This window comes from Bactrocera dorsalis, chromosome 2 (assembly GCF_023373825.1).
Source record: "Bactrocera dorsalis isolate Fly_Bdor chromosome 2, ASM2337382v1, whole genome shotgun sequence".
In the NCBI taxonomy this organism is placed as follows: Eukaryota; Metazoa; Arthropoda; class Insecta; order Diptera; family Tephritidae; genus Bactrocera; species Bactrocera dorsalis.
The window spans coordinates 91,924,326-91,946,563 of record NC_064304.1 but is presented as its reverse complement, the minus strand read 5'-3'; the positions used below and the strand labels follow the sequence as shown (position 1 = coordinate 91,946,563).

General features: G+C 32.6%; 3 protein-coding genes across 9 annotated transcripts in view; 1 reads left to right on the top strand and 2 right to left on the bottom strand.

Moving 5' to 3' along the window:
* The window catches only part of LOC105230257 (arrestin domain-containing protein 3), a 28,668-nt gene extending 10,087 nt beyond the window's left edge, over positions 1-18,581 (top strand). For both annotated transcript variants that reach the window (XM_049449813.1, XM_011210936.4), the window contains 2 exons: positions 13,841-15,337; positions 15,484-18,581. In XM_049449813.1, coding sequence (XP_049305770.1) covers positions 13,841-15,337; positions 15,484-15,542 — 1,556 coding nt within the window. In that variant the 3' untranslated portion in view covers positions 15,543-18,581. The remainder of the gene's footprint in view (positions 1-13,840; positions 15,338-15,483) is intronic.
* LOC105230259 (GTP:AMP phosphotransferase AK3, mitochondrial) lies at positions 3,364-6,680 on the bottom strand. 3 transcript variants are annotated; one of them, XM_011210940.4, is made up of 2 exons: positions 6,521-6,680; positions 3,364-4,563 (listed from the first exon to the last, which is right to left on the bottom strand). In XM_011210940.4, exon 2 carries the CDS (start codon positions 4,458-4,460, stop codon positions 3,792-3,794), a length of 669 nt encoding a protein of 222 aa, XP_011209242.1. In that variant the 5' UTR covers positions 4,461-4,563; positions 6,521-6,680; the 3' UTR covers positions 3,364-3,791. The 3 variants fall into 3 exon arrangements, with proteins under 3 accessions (XP_011209242.1, XP_011209244.1, XP_011209243.1); XM_011210942.4 differs by having other exon boundaries at positions 6,503-6,674; XM_011210941.4 differs by lacking the exon at positions 6,521-6,680 and adding an exon at positions 5,884-6,350.
* On the bottom strand, positions 8,825-13,354 carry LOC105230258 (tetratricopeptide repeat protein 14 homolog). 4 transcript variants are annotated; one of them, XM_019991747.3, is made up of 10 exons: positions 13,213-13,354; positions 12,501-12,967; positions 12,066-12,271; positions 11,784-11,980; positions 11,392-11,601; positions 10,873-11,270; positions 10,681-10,785; positions 10,343-10,512; positions 10,105-10,280; positions 8,825-10,041 (listed from the first exon to the last, which is right to left on the bottom strand). In XM_019991747.3, the coding sequence occupies exons 2-10, from the start codon at positions 12,769-12,771 to the stop codon at positions 8,991-8,993; spliced, it is 2,784 nt and encodes a 927-aa protein (XP_019847306.2). In that variant the 5' UTR covers positions 12,772-12,967; positions 13,213-13,354; the 3' UTR covers positions 8,825-8,990. The 4 variants fall into 4 exon arrangements, with proteins under 4 accessions (XP_019847306.2, XP_011209240.2, XP_049305769.1 ...); XM_011210938.4 differs by having other exon boundaries at positions 13,137-13,326; XM_049449812.1 differs by having other exon boundaries at positions 8,825-10,032; positions 12,501-13,328.
* Positions 18,582-22,238: the final 3,657 nt, after the last annotated feature.

Genomic DNA, 22,238 nt, shown 5'->3' with positions numbered 1-22,238 from the left:
TTTACATTTTCTGGAGCTCATTGCCTACTTACCAAGAAGCTATTATGTCTGGAAATTTTTAATTACATTTTTAGTTCCTTATTTAATTTAGAACCAAACATGAAAATATATTTGAACCTATTTTTTAAACTAATCTGCTTGAATTTATGTGCACTTACATACATGTACATATTTGTTAGAATTGTGATTTTTTTGTTTTGTTCTCATCAGAAACGTCATTCGTAACTCTCTCAGCTTCGTATACTGCTACTTTTTGTTTTGGTTTCACCGTGAATGAGCGCTGTGGCTAAGAATAAGCATTTGACAGGTGTTTGTTTTTGTTGCTTTGCAATAGCCAACCAACACCCTACATTTTTCAGATATGTAATATAGGTACTTGAACTTTTCGTACAGGAAACGGAAGTAAAAATGTGGGTTAAGTATTTCTTCCTGCATAGAGGTTAACATCTACATACATAATAATTAATTCTACAGAGCTGCCTTTAGGGGTTTTAATGTAGTCGTTTGGTTAATTATGTATTATATTTTATTAAATTCTATAACAAATTTCATGCAGTTTAACGTGCTATTCATTTAATTTTTTAACTATATTTTGTTGCTCCAATAACAAAGGCTATAGGCTAAAGTTCAGACCTAAATAATGTGTATAAACAGCTGACAATTATCCATTACTGAATCTATGTTCGTTTTCCTATAACTGTCGATTCGAATGCTAATCTATCCTTTTGATAGATTTACACTACCATAATTATGATTTGTCCAAAATCTGATATTTATAAAATCGCAATTCTCTGTCAGCTGATATCATGTGATATGCACGAGCAATGGAAGTGTTCGTCTAGAATTTCATATGATATAATGAACGAAAGTTTATTCTTTTAATACCCCTTCATCAAATGTTTTAATGCTTAGGAAATTCCCTCTTAATCACGCGTCTAATAATTTCATAGTATTTCACATAAAATACGAGATTATATCTAATCTAAATCTCTAATATACTAGAGCAACAAATCTATTCCAACACTCAAATACTCGATTTTTTTTTTTATGTGTTATCAGCTTACGTCAAATTGTTTAGCTGAGCTAATAATAAATTATTTATAAGTTGTTCTTGTTCTTTAATAATCTACTATGCATTTAATTGAAATTGACTATAAATAAATATACACGCATTGTATTAATGATATTCGTATGAAAATTAATCTATTGAAGATAACACAAATTGAGTAGCAACTATTACATATGTACATACATATGTACAATACTCTCTTGAATAACTTATGTTAACATAAAAATGTTTAATTTTACGAAAATGGTATGAATTGCAAGGTGTTGCGGGGTATAGTCTCGCGAAATAGTATGTTATAACAAATGGTTGTTTCTAATTTGCCTAAGGACACTTGAATTGAAAGAATGGTACATAAATCTCTATAGACCAACAAAAGTTTGTCCAAATTATTCAGTTAATTTTTTTTTTTTGAGAAATTCAAAGATGTTTTCTCTTCAAATATTTATTCAGTATGAAGGTTAGTTAATGTTTGTCAGTTTTTATGTACAGTGCAGTACAAAATAATAAAAACTATAAGATGTTTTGTGTTTTTTACAGTTTTTTTTTTTAATTAGATGCATAGAAGACAATATTGTTAAATGTTGTATTTTTTTAATAAATAAAAAAAAAACTTTAATATAAGAGATTTTGCGTGCAGTACTATTTATATGTCTTGTATGAAGTCTAACATAGCACGTAATAGTATCCTATATGTACATATGTACGTGCGCTTAAAAGCACACTAAGTTTTAATATGAGATTATTTCTACGGCAATTTCTCCTACGCAAAACGAATCTATGCACGAAAGAGAACGTTAAGTTTATGCTGCTATCGTTTCTTCCATCACTGTACTTAGTATGCTTATATGGCATTATTATCTTTTTGCAGTTGCATTAAAGAAGCAAAAGCCGGCGATATCAACTGTTTACACTATTCCACGCAAATATAATAGAACTATACATATAAACAGTATTGGACAAAACTATAGCACTCCATACTATGGGATTAACTAGTAAACAAAAGTGTTTCTGTATTTGGTTGGAAAAGACTGTGGGATAAATCTGCTGAATAAGTATTTTCCGCCAATTTTAATTCTTAAACTCTAAATCGCAACTGAACAGTGATGACGTCAAAAATCTCTATACAAAATGTATCAATAATATTTGTAACGGTTTATTGATAACGTCTTCAACGAATAACGTACTTTTACAGTAGCGTTGTACTATTTTTTCTAACAAATATTAGGGGGTGCTTTAGTTTTGTCCGCTCAGATTTATAAATTTGACAAGTTTTTTGTTTAAAATTTTGTATCTCGAAAGAATATGTAACTAATGTTATATTTTTTATAAATTAATATATGTATGTACATAATTGTAACCTATAATAATTGTCCAACTAGTCCTGTTATATTTTTCAAAAATTTAGACATAAAAAAACACAGTAGTGGGTGCTTTAGTTTTGTCCAATATTGTATATATACATATTCATATGTACAGTACCTATATGTATGTATATCGTTATTATTAGTGTATTATTGCTTTAACTTTGTTATCACCTCTAAGCCAAATCGTATATAAACCCAATTCAACTCAAATGTATAGCATTTGGTTATCAGAAAATCTGCAAATTATTTATAATATGCCTAGTTTAATACAATACGTGCGAAATAGCAACAAATAACTAAAAACAACATATGTATAGCACTACATTAGGAGTTAGATGCGGGTATGATTTTTTGCTTTGGTAGAGATTGCAGCAACTGAAGCCTTATCAGCGTCTAAGCTAAAATTATCAGACAGATGTTATTGGAATTTTGCTCCAATGCCTTTTGTTGTTTTATTTTATAAGAAATGCTTTAATATACCAGGGTAGCCTGAATAGTTTGGAAACAAAAGGTTGTCGCAAGGGGACAAAACTAGAGAATGCGCTGGATGGTTCATACCCATAGTCTAGCTGTAAGCCGGTGTACTGCCATTAAGAGTACACGTTTTTCTTTGCAAATGGGACCATTTTTTCTCTAATTCGGCGTCGATTCATGCCAATTCCTACCGACGATGATCTCCCCTTGTATATTCCAAAATATTAATTACGGTACTCCACACCTTCTTCGTAGCAGGATGAAGTCAACTGTTTCGACAGTAGTGTTGCACTATTGCGGCATCGGTCGTAAGGCTGGATACTTATTGGTCCGCCTTCGTAAGTTAAAAAACGTATTGCAACAGATGTTAACAGCTGACAACCAGAAAATTCATTTCTTTAACAACCGTTATGTGCCAGTTAAAGCATGACAGATAATTGTTCAAGCAAATACAACTTGTATGCCATATAAACATTTATTTTCTTTAAAACTACTGTTACATTCGTTTTTTTTTTTCAAATTATTGTTCCGTTAGCGTTTATAATTTCTACTCACACGAAAAAGGTATACTCATACAAATTAGTTTATAAAAAAATTATATACAAATTAAATCAATAATATTTGTATTAATACATATGTAAATATGTAAAACTACTCTAGTACTCTGCGCCTAAAGAGCAGCACATAACTATTAAATACATATGCTTATATACATACATATATTGCACACATGTATTAATGAATGTATATATCGTTAATTAACGTTTACAATTATTGTTCTTGGTTCCAACATGTTGAAGTAAAGCGGCTTTTGTGTATTCCCCACAAGCACACAACTACAATACTCGCACAAACGTATCCTTTTTTGGTAACGTCTCACAGCCTTAAACCCTCTTGGCAACTGCCGACCTCGTCTTCTCTAATAGGAATTTCTCCACCTGCGGCCATATTTCAGCGGTAGTGCGTCCCTTGAAGTTAGTGATCAACTCTTGTTTCTGATAATAGTCCAACACTGGTCGCAACATCTCCTCGTACACTTGCAAGCGACGCGCCACCACTTCGGGCTTATCGTCATCGCGTTGCACCAAATCCTCGCCGGTCACATCGTCTTTACCCGGCACTTTGGGATCATTGAAGCCCACATTATAAACGCGTCCGGACGGCAAATGAATCCAACGTCCCTTCACACGTTCTATGATCACATCGTGTGGCACTTCTAAATTAATAACCGCATGTAACGGTTCACTAGCGCTCAACCGTTCAGCTTGCGCCAACGTACGTGGAAAGCCATCGAGCATCCACGATTTGTTGCCCACCTCGGTAATGCGGCTGAGCACACATTTCATTACAATATCATCTGGCACCAGTTTGCCCTCGTTCATGAATTTTTTCGCCTTCTTGCCCAACTCGGTATTGTGCACCACATTCAATCGCAACATGTCGCCGGGTGAAATGTGTACGAAACCGAATTTGTCGACAATGCGTTTCGAGATTGTACCCTTACCTGAGGCGGGCGCACCCAGCATCACCATACGGAAGACTTTTGTCAGCATATTTGATTTGTGCTTATTAATGTTTTATTTGATTAGGTTGTGCGTGACCACGCCGATCGCCTGTCCAAATGATACTGTGTTTGGTTTGCCGCACCGAGAGCAACTGAAAGTGAAGTGAAAATACCAAAGTAATTATAACTGATAAGCGGTTCGCAAAATATATTCTAAGCTTTGCTTCTATGTTTGTAAATGTGTATATTCATATTTCTGTGTGTTCCAACACATTTGAATGTTTTGAGCAGCACTAAGTGGGTTGAATGGGCGCACACATACATACATATGTGCGCATGGATGTTCATCTTTAGTCATAAACATTATTTATTTATTTATCACTTATTTGTACTTAGCTTAAACTAATAAGAACAGTCAATAGTAGGTTTAAATAATAGCTTCTATCTTTAGATTTAACTTTCTTCCATAGATAAAATACATTTTTTTTTGATAAAATAGTAAGAACAATTTATAAAAATTCAGTTGCCACGCGCAGTCGTTTTCGCACAGTGTGTGTGACAGACTAAATAGATTATGAAAATTCTTGGGATTTCAGCTTTTCCAGCAATGATTCGAACCATCGCATATATGTATCTTCAATCTCACACTTCCATAACTTTCTGCACTTCGCTTCAACGCGTTGCGACCTGGATAAAGCTAAATAAACTGTGGCCTTCACGACCTGAAAAAACTGCTAACTCCTAAACCTCCGAACATATTATCGAGAATAACGCATTATTGTCAAATAAAGAATTAAAATGTACACTAATGTAAAGATTTAAATTTACATACATACATATGTATGTATATACCCAGAAGGATTTATACGCTAAACTCTGAATTGACAAGTCCAACGCATATTTTGAAATTTTAGTTGTTGTTGTTGTTATAACGGTTATCAATCCCCGTTAGGATAGAAAGGGCTATCTTATCTTAGTATGTTAAAGCTAATATTTGATTAAATTTAAATGTCCTTAAGTAAAAAATCATGGAACTTATGATGTATGTACATATATGTATATAATGTTTCGTTACGGTTCGGATTAAATTCATTTAATTCTCAGAATACTTTCAAGATTGTAAACATGCAAGCGATTTACTTCCCAAATTAATTTTTCGAAATTCGCGATACTGTTTTAATTCCCTTCTTATCTTCTCTCTTTCTCCGGTAAATCTCGAAATTCTAACACTACAGTTGTTCAATTTTACCACTGTGCATTTGTATTGTTTACTAGTCAAGCTTTGCTGTCACTCTTATCATTCTTCTGTTTTTTTAATCAACGCATTTTGCTAGCATTTTGGCGTTTATGATAAAATAGCTTATTATTCTTCCATTTAGCACAAAGTTTTACACAGGTACACAAGTTGATTACAAGTGTACATAATATAAAATGATTGTATTAATATGTAATTTAATAAAAAATGTGCATACACAACTGGATGTTCAGCCACCGGAATTGTAGTATAGAACTCAAAGCGCGTACTTATGTATATCTGCATAAATTATAAACTAAATTGACGCTGACACCGCACACGTCCACACGCTCAAAGTCCAAACGGCTTTATAAAAACAAGTTCAGCCTGAACTTGAAGCATCCAGAACGGCAAAGGCACTACAACCAGAATCACCGTCAACAGCCACTGGTCGTACTGTTTAGTAGTGGTGGGAAATGTGTGCTCCACAACTTTATAAGCGCCACTGCGCATTCAATATCAATTCATATTAATAGTTCGCAATTGGCATACGTTCTTTCACGTAAATTGTTATATTTATATTTATAACGCTTACACTGTGCAAATTTACATGCAAGCAGGGGAATGTTGCGATGCGCTTATATTATATAAATTTCGCAATTATTCACACTTTTTGTTCAGTTGCTGCAATTTCACAGACACACACGAATTCTTCTTAGGTTTCATAATATTGAAGAATACAAACAATTTCCTTAGTTTTCGTGACTTCTTCATATCTAAAACTTTGCTCGTTTTGGATTTCCTACAAACTAATTACAGCTATTGTTTGTTTATGAACTTCCCAATTACATATTTACATTCTGATATGCACGTACATTAGCTACACGCTCTTCTACACTTCTGCCACTTTGTTGTACAATTCCTTTCTGCACGCCTTAATTTCTCGCTAACTTATTTTTCCAATCCACCAAGAGCTCGTGTCGATTTACTTCCTCGCACATCCAGCGGCCGGCCAATGACTGATTATAGCGTTGTAGGCAGCCAGTCAATTGGGTTGCTCTAGTTAGTAAGGGATTTGGCATTTGTCAATAGATGTGTTTGTATGTACATATGTACGTTAGTTTGTTGCTTGTCACCCGCATTATTGGGGCTCGTGTCTCTCTGTTGACATAGTTATTGTACTTTGATAACTTGGGTTTACTCACAAATGCGTAGGTTTCTCTCTTCGTACACTTAATGCATCTCTTTCCAGGTGTTTATTGTGAACGACAAGGTTAATATCTCGCTATCGGATGATGTTATTTTTTTAGCAGAGGTCATAGGGCGATTCAAATGGTTTTCGTATATTTTTATATGTATTCGTATATATACATATGTTGTTGTAACGGCAGAAAACATTTCTGAAGTAATTTCCGGGAATGGTGACGAGTTAACAGTCCAGTTCCGGTTACTTAGACACGACTTTCATGGGATCGTACTTTTTAATTAACAAAGCCGTCGTGAGTTTAACGGTTGTTCTTAGTAAGACTTTTATGTTGGTATTGGGCGTAATTTTCCCCATAAAAATTTTCGTAAAAATGTATGTTCATCCATAAGGTGCTTAAAACTTTTAACCCTTGTTTCTTCGAAAACTTTTCGTGACTAAATAAAATTCTAATTGATAGCTTAATGGACAACTTCTGCTTCAAGCTCAACTGTCAAACATTGCCATTGCATAAAGGTTGGTTCTGCAAAAAATATTTATTTAAAGAACTTTTAGTTCAGACATGCTGTTTTTTTAGGTATTGACATTTGTAAAAATATTATCGTCCATCTAAAAGCGGCCTAAAATTCTTACTACCCCTGATTCTTCGTTAAATGTTCGCGGCTAAACAAAAAGCAGAAGTACGATCAGATATATGCATATATAATTTCGATGTTTGTATCTGGGCTACAATCGACCGGTGAATGTTCCGATATATACATAAGTCAAAAAAGTTATTGGATGGAGCAAGACACACTCTTAAGATAAAGGTTGTTGAAGATTTTTACAAATTCCGTCAATAAATTTCTCTCAGACAAAATAAAAAGGCGAATCAGTGAATTTGCAAGTATTGAAATCACAGTAATACTTTATGAACATTCTAATCCTTGATTGAAAAATATTTTTATCCAGATCAAAAAAGAAATAAATAGAAACTAGAGATTGCTCCAATGCCAATCCTTGCCAATAAGCTACAGCTGTATCCCACAATAACCATTTAAGCAAATATTTTTTAACTTGTTACAAGTGACGAAAGGTCTTCGTCAACAAACCATATTTTTTTTTGGTAATTCACATTGAAATGCATGAAAAACAAAATATTTATTTATTAAATCGACACGCTTGGTATATATAACACTTTAGAACTAATTAGCTGATTATTGAGATTAGTTAGCACTTATATAAGAAACTTACTGTGGGAAGTGTGGCAATTTTAGCACATTATGCCTTTCTCTGGGTAAATATGGACCATTCTATAAACATGAATATTATAATGTGAATTTTCTAATAGTTACGGGGGAAGGAACATATTGGGTTTTGTTATTATTTTTAATTTCCATATGGTCGATAAAAAAACTGTAATTTTACGTTAGTTAACAAATCTTTTACACTTCGAGTGCGTCGTTAGAACAAATTTCTCGAATCCATATTTTTTAAGTTAGAACAATACTCCTGCTGCTTAAAGTACTTTTCCAAAGCTACAGTGGACTGCACAGGTCGGAATTCAAACCACGCTTTGATTCAATTCGTAGTGAAATGAAAGATTTACAGTTGTTTAATGGCAGAGAATTTCCTGAAGTAATTTTGAGGAATGGTGCCAAGTAGAGATTTTGGCCGGATAAAAAATCCTTGTCCGTTCCGTTTACTCAGACCGAACTGTTACGGGAACATTTACAGTTGTTGTAGGTCTTGGTCGGATAAAAAATCCTGGTTCGTACCGTTTACTCAAACCCGATTATCGTGGGAACGACCTTTACAGTCTCTTTTAATGCTTGGAGGACAAAATCCCATACTTTTTAGATTTCTTTACAGCAATTAGGGAATATAAACCAGATTATAAAGAATACGCCATATCTTTATTGATTATAGATTTTTTTTTAACTTTATTTTATTCAGCTTTTTGTTAGTTCGAAAATACTTTTTATAATGAAATATGTATGATATGAAATAAGAAGAGAAAGGAACGCGTGAGAAATTTAAGCTAATTGTATGATAGGAAACTACGAACATGCATTTTACATATGTTCCTATGTATTTCTGTATGTATTTATATATGTATATCTCTTTATTAAATGTTCCATTTATATTATAAGAATGTTTAATTAAAAGTGGCCTACTGTGGGCTTCTTTAATATATCCTTATCGCGTTGTATGATTTCCTGTTTTCGCTCCTTTTGCGCCTTATTGATAATCTCGTCAATTTCCTCTATTGACGGGCCATCATCCACTTTGCTTGCTCCACTTCCCTCTTCATATTTGTCGTGTAGCCAACGTCCATTAGAATCTCGATCTCCGACAGCGTTTTCACGACGCCATACACGATTTCCAAAGCCACCACCGCGTGCTGCTCCTCTGCCACCACGCTTTGGCCATGGCTTAGCTGGCTTGGAATTAACATGATGGGGTGGTGAAGGTCTAACACTCCTACTAACCGTACGCTCATAACTATGTTTTCCGTGAGACGATTCAAGACGGCTCTGCAACGTACGCGAAGGAGAACGTGTGCGACCTGGAGTACGAGAGCGGGAACGGCGGTAAGGTGACGATGAGCGTTTGCTGCGGGAACGGCGGTGAGGTGACAAGGAACGTGATGAGCGTCTGCTACGTGAACCACGTCGGCGCCCCCCATCATACGTAATGGAGTGTGAACGTGAACGTCGACGATTCCAACGACCACCCGAACGTGAACGGTAACGGCCGCGACTAAGACTGCGGCTACGAGTTCGATTAAATTGACGACGTTCTCGTGATGGTGTAAGTGAACGTGAACGAGAACGCGGTGAAGGACTTCGATGTGCTAATGGTGTAGCTACGCGAAACAATCCAAATTTATCCACCTTAACGGGCCGTTTGATTTGAAATGAAAATTTTGTGCGCTCGTTAGATGAGGGTGCATCAGCAGCTGCAGCGGCGGCCGAAGTACTTGGATAAGATGCATAATAAGATGAAGAAGCGGGATACTTGGATGCGGAGTACTTTGATGAACGCATTGAGGATACATGCGGCGGCGTTTCAGAACGTTTGCGGCCGGTCATGCCAGCTTCTATGGATTGCACTAACTCCTCCTGACGCTTTTTAATATCGGCTATAGTTTTTTCATATTTTTGCAAATTTTCGGTGAGTTTATTTTCGATGTTCATGCTGCTGATTGCTCTGGTTATTTGTGTCACAACAGATAAATAAATGACAAAGTTAATGAAATATAATGAAACTTACTTGTAAGCTTCCTGGAAATTAATTTTGCTCAATATATTGGCTGCATTTTTTTCTTTGCGACTAACTTTTTTCGTCTTTTTATTCTTTTTCTTTTTTATTTTCTTTTTTTCCTTCTTGTGTTTCGATGCTTCCTGCAATAGTTTACGCACACGTGAGCCTGTATCGTCGTCATCCAGCTGAAAATATGAAAGCCGTTGTAAAAAAGCGTTACGATTGATCAGGAAATGTGTTGCCTTACCCGAAATTCATTAATATGCGTTGTGGCGGACGGTACGTTATATGCTGTCATGTAAAATGGTTGATTCAGTTGTTTCTTGGACTCCTCCTCCTTTTGTAGGCTGGCCACATGCAAAGCCATGCGTTTACTAAGCGGTGACAATGAACCATCCTTTCCAATATCCTCGTTATCTGAAAAGTGAGCGCAGCGTACTTTTATAAAATGGCTAAATATATTTTTTTTCAACACAGTTATTGTCCTTTAGAATACATCCAAAAATATTTCAACATTAAATAAGCGGCTAAATAAAAGAGAAATAAAAAACGGTTACATAAATTTTGCCCAATTAATAATCCTACCTGTATGCTCAGTTTCCGAACCGCTATCACTGGACGTTGAGCCATCTTCACTTGAAGAATTTCGTACTGAAATTTTTTCCTTTTCTAAAGTGTCTTCTTCTTCACCTTTACATACACAACAAACAAATCAAACACGCTTATACATTATATATATTTTCCCAATTAGTAGAAAACTAAAAGTGATTTCGCTACCTTGCAGATGTGCTAAATTCTCAAAATATTGACTACCGGAGCGCTGTTGAATTGCTTCGAGTGATAAACGCGCTTGCTCATGATTCGGTATAATATTTAAACAATCTTGGTATGCTTTGGTTGCATCTTTTATGCGATTTTCATCCTCATAGCGACGACCTAGCGCCACAAGAGTCTCGCCCATATATTTACGCGCGTTTACATGATAAGTATTAAGTTTAAGAGCTTTCTCGAAATCATCAACGGCTTTGAGAAATGAGCCCTTGTTGGCGTAGAGTGCACCACGCGCGACCAGGCCTTCTACATTACGCGGGTCAATGGTGAGAGCTTTGTTAAGACACTGAAAAGCTTCAACGTGATTTCCATTCTTGAAATGTTCAATGCCTTCGGCAACCGAGCTGTTATTTTTGTTTGATGAGATTGTTGTTAATATGTTTGCTTTATTTGTATTAAATTTGTATCATAAGGCTACAATGAAAAAGAAAATATTAATTAATGTGGCAAACACAAAGAACTCACCGGAAAGCCCATTTGCTCGCTTGTGTGCGGCGCAATTCCTTGGCATATTCATCTCGCGGAAATGGATGTTTTAATGAAGACATAAAAGTGTAGGTTTCATTTACATCTAAGCCATTGATTTCATAAAGCATATCATAGTTCGGATTCAAAAATTCCTTAGATTTAAGCATGTAATCCTCAAATTTTTCCAAGTTATTATAATCAATATGTCTTTAACATTAATCAGATGGCGAAAAATCTTATTAAAAACTTATTTTTTCGTTTAGATTAGAAGTTCAATAGAAATAGCAGATTTTTTTATAAAGCGTATTGGCTATTTTCCGTATTTTTGTATTTTGTTTTATAATCTGCTTTTCCTTTTTTACTTCTACTTACATATATATTGTACATACCGATAGTATTTTGGTAAATCTGCATACGTTATAACACCAAGTGGGATATTTTTATTTTTTTCATTCATGCTTTCCAAAGTCAAGTAAAGGCGCTCAGCATCGACAGATGTTTCCAATACTTCACATCGAAGGTAATCGTTTTTATTGAAAACACGCGGTTTATCATTACCATCCAATTCGGTTTTTGTTAAATAAGCCTTGAGGTTTGAAAAATTATATATGAAAACGATCTATTTAGTGGATATCTATTTATATATATATATACAGACGCAAACAATTTACCTTGATAGGTAGATCATTCAAGAAGCGTACCATAGGCTCGCCCATGCACAGAGTTTTGACCATAGTAGTATTAAGTTTTGTTACCATGCAATATATAATATCACCTGGATTAATATTTTTCATTATACAACGGCAACGTTTTTGCTTATCCTTATTTCTATTGACGAAGAGTTCGTATGGTGGCAGCGATGCTATGTATTGTTCATCTGCAAATGAAATCAAAATATGAGTGAATAAATCGTCTTTAAGAACTGTAATAAATAAATCGATACAAGCTGATAGATTTATATTCATTTTTATATCTATTCTCTCATGACACATGTCAAAATTTAATTGTTCAATTTAGGAATCGAAAAAAAATCAACTGTAGAACGACATTCAATACTTTCCATGCAGTACCTCGATAATTAAAATTACTTTGCAACATAAACTTACTTTCAATAATTTTATTTGGTTCCACCTCCGTACTAGTCAGCTCCGAATCGTACAAATCTAGCGCTTTACGAGCAAAAAATTGATGCAGCTTTAAACGCTTCGCACGATCTTGAAATGTGAAATATTTCTGCCTTTCCTGGTAGATGGAGTAGTCTGGATGAGCAGGTATACCGCACTTTTGTATGTCCCCTGCCCCGCGTTCGTCATCCCAAATTTTTTGCATGGGCTGACCGTGGAAACTCAAAGCACGCATAATATAATTCGTATTCATTTTGTACGCACTGTATTATAACGATTTTTCTTATAATCCAATATTTCACTTTAAATAAAACTTATTTCAAACAAGTAAAAATTCCACAATTGAATTTGCACGAAACGAAAAGACGCGCTAAGGTTAATTTTGGCCTCTGTACGTACAAGTGTACATATAAAGAGTATCCATTAAATTAACATATGAATACCGGTACCTGTAATATCAAATCAATCATATATTAAAATTATAATAATATAACGACGTGGGGTTGGCCAGTTCCTATTTATTAAATGACGCGTTGAAAAAAGTCGAATGGTTAATTTATCCTCTTCCACTTTTGCCTGCCCACTCCTTTGAGTATAGCTGTGGGCAATTGTTTTTACCTTTCCAGTATAAATTGAAATTTTTGGATAAATATTGGTTGATTGAAGACGTTAATAAGTAGCGGAATCAACTTACAATACACCGAACGTTTATAAAATCTATCTTAACTTCTTTTATCACAAAAAAATTGCAGAAATATTTTTCACTTCGTGTGGCTGTGAGAAAAATGACAGCAGCTTCGCTGATGTGATGCGTCACAGTAGTGTGTTATTGTGAATGATGTTATAAACCTGATTCATGGCGAACGAATAAAGTGCATGCGAACACTATTCGGTTAGATTTTCTTCGTTCACCGCTTGAATAGCTGTTACGATGGGTTAAATTCAATTTTAAATATTGAAACACAACTTAAATGCCTTTGCATTGATATCCGTTATATGATGGAACGCTTATATGCAAATTCTGGTTAAATGCAACATTTTCATATTTCAACGCCTTATGCATTGTTTTATTATATGAATGAATTTGTTTGAGTGCAAATCGTTAATAGACATTGAAGTTAAAATCGTAGAAAGTTTTGAAAAATTGAAGTGCCAGTAGAAAATAACATATTTTTTAACTAATTAATTTAATAATGATTTGTTATTAAAAGTATTAATCATTTATTTTTTTACATTCATTATATCGATAAAATGTTTAGTACAACTTCGTTTAATTGTTTAATAAATAAATATGGTACTCTTTATTTTTTCTTTACTTTTAGCTATAAAAGTGCAAATTACTGGCAAAGGCAAATGCAAATGGATAGAAATATTACGTAAAAATTCCAACAATGAATCAGCGCGAAGTCTCTTTTACTCCAGCAAAGAAATTTACGCACACAATGAACACACACTGCCCGTCTTTGAGCCGCGCGGCATTGAGTTGAATCCCGGTGAACACAATTTCGAATTTACTGTACCACTCGAATACAATCTACCATCTAGTTTTAAAGGTAGTTATGGTTCCATAAAGTATAAATTGCGTATAGTCATCCAAAGGCCATGGACATTCGACGAACGTCACATTATACCGCTAACTGTGCTGAAACATATGCCGCTCTCACCGTGTTATCGTTCGAATCCCACCTCGTTGGAAAAACAAATTACCAAAACGATTAGTCTATTTGGTACACGTCCCATAACAATGCTGGCATTGTTACCGGAAGATTCAGCGGTACGTGGTGAACCTTTGCGTATTTGCGTCACTGTCACCAATAACAGTACGACAAATGTGGAGAAACTACGATTCAGTGTGCTGCAGTATATCTGGTATTATAGTCATGTACCGTTACGTGTGCAAAAAATGGAATGCGTACCACTAGTCAATAAAGAGACTGGTGCAGTGCATAAGAAGAGTGAACGTTCCTTTGCACATGAGCTAATGATACCGCCTACGACGCAACCGTCCGATGATGAGCTAAGCGGTGTTATAAATATATCGTATGAGTTGCGTGTGGAAGCGGTGCTGCGTGGCTTTTTTAAGAATCTCATACTTAATTTACCCTTTAAGATGTATTCCAGTGGCGCTTCCGCTGTACTTAATAATTTATCTGGTGGTCCACCAAGACCGCCACCTCGATATGGCAATCGTAATAGCGTTAACATTGGCATGGTGGCGAATGTCACAATGAACGGTGCAGGCAATCCTTTTGAGAATAGCGCTACGCCATTGAGTATTGCCACTTATCCTTCACTTGATTCATCAATCGGCTCGCCATCGCACTCCTCACAATATAGCGAATACAGTTCATTACGCTCAGTTAATTCCGATTCTTCTGCGGCAAGTCCCGCCTTAGCGGGAGATATTTCATATGTCTCTGGCATATCATCCAACTCCTCTACGACGACATTAAGTCCGGCATTGGCTGGTGATCTTTCATATGAATCTTGCGCATCGCCACAATTTAATAGTCCTTCGGCGCGTGCTAGTCTGCGCAGTTCAACTGTGCCCTATGTTATGTATCCCCCGAGTAGTAGTCCACTCATGATCAACTCATATCCACCAGCACAAGTGCCAACATATCCGTCACTATCGGAATCACCTGGATATTCGCTCATGCGTTTACCCGAAGACGTATTACCTCCACCACCCATTACACCGCCCTCAGGGTCGACAGCGGGCACATTGGCGCGCCAGGAATCTTCTACATCAGCCACAACGGCAGCAGCGCGTTCGTCATTCTTGCATGGAATGCAGCCGCCAGGAGCGCATGAACTGCGTAAGTATAGAGTTAAGATTTGATTTTGATTACAGATTTTATAGTTGATGGAACACAATGCAATCCAATGCAAATATGAATTCTTTTACAAATTTTCTTAATTAGTATATCATAAGATACAAAATTATTTTCCAATATTTTTCCAGCGCCATCTTACGAAGAACTCTTCGGCTCCGCCACTGCACCACCTCAAACACCGAAATGATACTGCAACTACTTCCAGATATAAAATACTTTAACTAATAATTCACTAAACACCACTACGGCGCCAAAAGTTACTAGACCCACCCAGGAAAGAGTAGAGTTTGGACCTGCTGGGCTCTCCTCTTGTTCTAAATGAAGAATCATAAACATTACACTAAATATTTAAAAAGTTAGACTGTTTTATTCATTTTGGTCGCAAAATTTACAGAAACATACACGAACCTACTCATATACATACGAGTATATATACATTTAGTGTTAACATATTTTCTTTATATAAAATATAAATAAATAAAATTGAATTTGTATGTACGATTCGATGCTAGCACTTAAGGCGAAGCCTTTATAGTTTTAGGGCATTACCACTGACTAAGCAATGCTTTTACACACTATTACAGCACGATAAATCTCATTTTTTATGGCTTGAAGCTTGATATCGTAGTATTTAGCCAGTAAGTAAGTTATTCGTATGGACAAAAATATCACGCATACATACATACATATATTATGCAATGTTTAATATAATTCTTAAAACCATAAAATATTAAAATCAAAAATAATAATGATAAAAACATGTTAAATTGAAATTAGATTCAAATTTAAAACGAAATTGATACAAATTATATATGTATGTATATAAAAAATTGCGCTTGGATTACAGCAACATTGACATATGAAAAACTAAGCAATAAATAAATTACATTGATGAAGAAAAAGAATTATCTATTGTTAATTAAAAATAAATAATTACTTTACTAAATATGTAAAATAGCACAAATATGAAACTGACATGCACGAAAGCAAAACGAAACAGAAATTCCTAAGCAAAGTAAACGTAAAAGTTAAGTCAATAAATATTACATAAACATTTTTACAAAAAAAACACACACTTTTGTAGATATGAAATACGCTGCTAACAAATTGCTTCGCTTTGAAAGTCGAAAGCAATCTTTATGTGAGGGAAAATATTGCTACTCAACGCTTGCAGCTAAAACAAAAATTTGGCAGTGTAAGAAAGTCAAAAAGCCACTACGAAAATTATGTTAACCAGAAAATTTATCATAGTTGCACAGCTACGCTCGAATGTGTATTTAATTATTAGAAAATCTTGGCGCTTAATTTTGGTTAAGAAAACGTTTTTTGTATATTGTACATATAGCAATATACAAAAACAACAAAAGTCGATGCAATTTGTTTTTTTACTTTAAGATTGTTGAATCTCAAACCTTTACAACAAATTATTTTTTTTTACAATTAAATTAAAGAAGTTAAAAATTTTTTGCCAACTATTCAATATGCCTCATTATAAACATTAAATATTTTTTTCTAACATTTTATTGTTTTATATATTATTAACTATTTATTTTCACACATTTAAAAAATTCACTCAAACAATCTTGCCGAAATATAAATAAAATATGTATGCACTTTTTTCGAAAATTAGTTTTTGTATACATATACGTATATGCATACGAATTTTTATAATATAATAGAATGCAGTGCTTTATTTTTAATCATCAATTTGTTAAATTAATTATCATTAAATTATTTTTTAATTAAGTTGGAACGAAAATATTTAAAAATTTGTTTCTATTTTGTTTTTGTGATAACCTCCAGGTGAATTTGTAAAATAACAGTAAACATATGTATTTAGACAGATTTTATGTTATACATATTTTTTTTTTAATAAGGCAACTTACTGCAGTCATAAGAGAACTCAAAAGCAAAAGATAAAATTCACTCCAGCCTAATGTACATACATACATACATCCACATGAACATTCTTGCAATATGCAAGTAAAGCGACTTTATTTACATTTTTAAGCTATTTTTTACAATTTAAATTGAATTACAATAACAACAGCTGTGACCTTAAGTTTAATTTTCTGCATGAAAGTTTGCATCACATCATTTTCGGTTCAGTATGTAGGTAAAAGTCTCATGCCATTAAAATAAGTATAACAGCACATTTAAACCGATACAACAACAAAAACTAATTGGTTTCAGTAATATTAAGAAGTGTGTTCTATTTTATATGAAATGTATAACTGTATATTTTTTAATAATACTACTGTGAACGTTGACCGTTTCGAAAATAATCTCTAATTTTCTATTATTTATGTATAGAATACTAAATATTTCTCTTGTTTTGGCATTTTTCGAATTTAAATGAAACTTTTTAATAAGCAAAACTTTTTTGTAATACATATATACTTAAGCCCATACGTTTAACATATGAAAGTATACGAAAACACAGACTTAATCTTAAACCATATAACTGCCGTTACTTCCAAACCTATTTCCATGCGATTATTTAGATAAACTTTGTTTATAATAACATATTTCAGTTTTGCCGTTAAGAGCAAGTAATTTAAGTGAAAAAATTATGAAAACTGATTTATGGGTTTTTATTTTATCAATGAAATTGCTGCTGAACCCTGTTGCAAATACTGGAATTTGTCTTTTTTGAGTGTATAATATTAAAAAATAATAATAATTAAAGAAAAATTATAAATTTGAGCAGTTTGAGCGAAAAATTAATAAAATTTAAAATATTTTTTTTTTTTTAAATAAATAAATTTTTGAAAATTGCGGACTGCGTATTGCAAACACACACACTTTTGTTAAAAGAATTAAAATTAATATTTTTTACATATTTTAATATTTTTTATTGCTTTTGTTTTCTATAGAAAACCTATTTCTAAATAAAAATTTGAAACAAAAAAAGTTATAGCTTACTTCTATACCAAAATACAAACATTAAAGATCTTTGTTAAAATTTCTAAAAATAATTTATATCGTTTTTATAACTATTTTTCTTGCCGAATGACCTTTATATAATATATAAAATCGTTTTAAAGAACTGATTACTTGCTTTATTGCCAGTGTGAAAATGGTTAAAATAAAGCTACCGAATAAATAAATATAAAGAAAAAATAAAAAAATAAAAATAAAAAATTATATATAAAATTGTTGAAAATACAACAATAATTAAGCATTCAAATTTAAATTTTGTACTGTTTAAAAGATATAAATAATAATCATAAATACTTAAAAATAAATTAATAAATATATATAATTAAACAAATAAATAAAAAAATATCTTAAACATTTATTAAGTATCAATAATTAATAAAAGTAAAATCAATAAAAACGTAAAATTATAGTTTTCTGTTTCCCTCAAGAATTTGTAAAAAAAAATTAAAATAATTAAAATAAAAAATAATGACAAAAATAAGTAATAATAATAAAAATAAGTAATAATAATAAAAATAAGTAAAAAAAATAAAAATAAATAATAATAATAAAAATAAAAATAAATAATAATAATAAAAATAAAAATTACAAAAATAAATAATAATAAAAAATGAAAATCGAATAAACAATATCAAAAACTTTATTAAAACTTATTATGAATATAATTTAATTAATAATGACGTTTCAGCAGATTTTTTTGAGCGTGTTTTAAAATTCTAACAAATCTATAAAATTGCATAACTTACAGTAATAACAAGTGAAGTCTAATGTAAAAGTGTCAAAAAACAATATTTATTCCAAAAATATAAATCTCAGAAATTCGCCTAAAATTACTTAAAATAATTTTTTTTTTTGCGTTAACCAAAAAAATAGTGTTATGGTTGTGACTTCAATAGATTTCAATTAAAAGCAAGCTGGTTGTTAAAATTTCGTAAAAAAGTTAAATAAATTATTACGAATTCTATGTTTTTTTTTGTAATCAAAATGCAGCTACAACAACACCTATGCCACAAAACTCTAATTGTTAAACCGATTCAAAATGTTTCTAAAACAAATTGTAAATAATTTTAAAAATCTCAAAATCATTTTTTTATGCAAATCTAAATTAAATAAACCGTTATTTAATATTTATAATTTATATGAAAAATCAAGCTATGCGAAATATATTCGAATGATTTTGAAATTATGAAACTATATACACATTTTTGTGATTTTTGTTATTTTCAACGCACAATTTGCGACACAAGCATTTTTTCTTTAAATATTTATAACACATGAGCAGCACATTTACATATTTATAATTATTTTTTTATGTTTTTTGTACTTCACTGCACAGCTACACACGTACATACAAGTATGTTACTTACGCACATACAAATATACCAAACGAACAAATATAAGAAAAGTGAATATTATGAATAATATTTTGTAAAACTATTAAATTTATTTATTTCTTAAGCAAATTATTATATTTTAATTAAGTAAACATATTTGTATACATACAAGCATACATGAATTACAATAATAAAATATACAATTTTTGCATTTGAAAAATTAAAGAATGTGAAATCCAATGAAGAAGAATGAGAAGTAAGCAAGACCGATAAGTAGTTCGAAATAATCAGTAAGTACATAATGTTGAAATTTGTAGGAATTAAAGTGAATATTTGCAGATTGTAAAATACATATTTACAGTTGAAATTTTTTTTAAACAAAGTCGGGTTTAAATCGGATCGAGATAAAAATTGTTTCATGTAAAAGAGGGCGGCATCACGGTCATAGTCCAATTTGTGAACTCATTCCTACTTCTTTTTAGAAAAAAATTACACAAACTTTCCGCTCTAAAATTTAAGATAGTGAGAGAGATTCTTCATGGTTTATACTGTCATGAAAAAGAGTATGGTATATGGTGACATTCTGTGGAACATATTGCTGTGAAAGGCAATATGTAAAATATGCCTTCTGGTCTAGATATTTGAAAATATCAAATTTTTGTCATAATTCGATAGTTTAGATATCTAAAATATCTACGTAAAGGAAATTTTTAAAATTCACAGTATTTCCGAAGTTATAGCCATTTTATTGTCATGACCATTAAACGTTAACTTAAATTTTAAACGCGCTTCACTCGAACCTCCTCTTCTGAGATGGTTGACAAGATAAAGATATCTCAGTTCTACTCAACCGATTCTTCTGAAATTTGATAAAATCTTTGTTACAATTTCTCTAACGCGCCTTATTCAGATTTGGGAAAATTTAAATTTTTAAGTATTTTTTAAAAAATCGGTAAGATCATAAGAAGGGAAAACTATTTTTTTTTGTAAGTTGATGCTTTTTTGTTGATGCCTTTTTGTGATTTTTTTCTTTGTTTTTCCGATAGTGACATCTTTACTAATGAAGAATATTTTCAATTTCTTTGTTTTAGATCACTAAAGACATGGAATGATGTCAACCACGAAGCACCGTTTTCTTTTTTTGCAGCCCCTTACAGTCCTGTAATTCGAAGTTTTTTTGCTTTTTTTTATTTTAATTTTTTTTTTTTTTAATTTTTATACATGTTCTCTAAATGTCAATAAAAATCATATAAAAGTTGATATAAAAAATTTTATTTTCTTACTTTAGTTTGAAAAATACCTAAACGCCTTTAGGCGTCTGGCCCAGAATACCTCAATAATGAAAATTATGAGTAAATGACAATTATGTATTTGTGTTGAGAATTTTGATTTCATTCATCACCAAATGGATGGTTCTTCAAGCTCTTAGCTCTCTTTGAGCTGCAGATAAAATTTCCTACTTTTTTATTGTGATATTAAGAATTAAAGTTAAAGGTTTACCATACATAATGAACACGCAACTTTACAAGAAGTTTTCACACATTCGCCGTCTTTGTATTCTTAAAAAAAACGCTACTTTAATAATGATATTCAACTACTAACGATTACTGCCAACTTCAACACCCCTTGCTTGGTCAGCGTGGTATTTAATTTATTGTCGCCACACACGCTTAAGCGCTCTCATTGGAACTTGCGCCTTTTCTGTGCGTTCTTTTCGCCAGCGTTTACGAATTCAATTGGAAAAGCCAACCGGATATGCGGCGTTTTGTTTTAAGCACATAAACGCAATAAACGTAAACGAATTAAATAATTATAAAGATTTGTGTGGTGAAAAAATACAAAAACAAAAAGTAAAAATAATATATTAACGGTATGCCAGGCATATTTTGGTCGTTAAGTGCAAGGCGCGACTATTTGATTATATTTATGGCACTCAACACATACACATGTACCTACTATTTATGTATTAACGCGTGAGTAAGTGTTGCATAACGTTGTGTGGCGTAACTCTCTTTCGAAAGGTGTTAACAGTGTGTATTTTTGCATTTCAATTAGTTAAAAACCTTCGTTTTAGTTTTGCTTGCTACCACTTTTTTGCAAAAAAAAATAAAGCCACTATCTTTTTTTGGGGGAATGCCGATCGGACTTTTAGAAAAATTCATAACTTTTACAAAAATGTGAGTTCGAAGCCATTCGTAAATTTGGAGCTGGAACAATAGACTTACAAAATTTATATATTGCCTTGTCTTCGTTAGATCTCCATTTACTCTAGCATGTCAGGAACCATATGCTTGAAGCGATTTGTGTCCAATTTCTTTTTTTGACGTACTCTGACTTGAGTACTAATGAAGTATGTTGTTATTCTAGCAGTGTAAAACTCTTCTCTTTTTTCGGCGAAAAACCGCGACAAGTAATTTTCACAGGTTTCTCTTTAAGCCAACTTTGCTTCATTAAGGGAGTTCTGCATTGACTGAAACAAATGGTAGTCTGATGGCGCAAGGTTAGGGCCATCCATATATGGTGGATGCATCAAAACTTCCCAACCAAGCTCTCCCGGTTTTTGCCGAGTTCTCAAAAATGTGTGTGTGGTTTAGCGTTGTCCGAAT

Coding starts and splice junctions, on each gene's coding strand:
- LOC105230258 (XM_019991747.3), bottom strand. CDS start 12,771: ATGAATACGAATTATATTATGCGTGCTTTGAGTTTCCACGGTCAGCCC. Junction 11,981..12,065: donor TGAATGATCTACCTATCAAG/GTAAATTGTTTG, acceptor TCAAACCTCAAG/GCTTATTTAACAAAAACCGA. Junction 10,786..10,872: donor GAATTTAGCACATCTGCAAG/GTAGCGAAATCA, acceptor GTGTATGTAAAG/GTGAAGAAGAAGACACTTTA.
- LOC105230259 (XM_011210940.4), bottom strand. CDS start 4,460: ATGCTGACAAAAGTCTTCCGTATGGTGATGCTGGGTGCGCCCGCCTCA.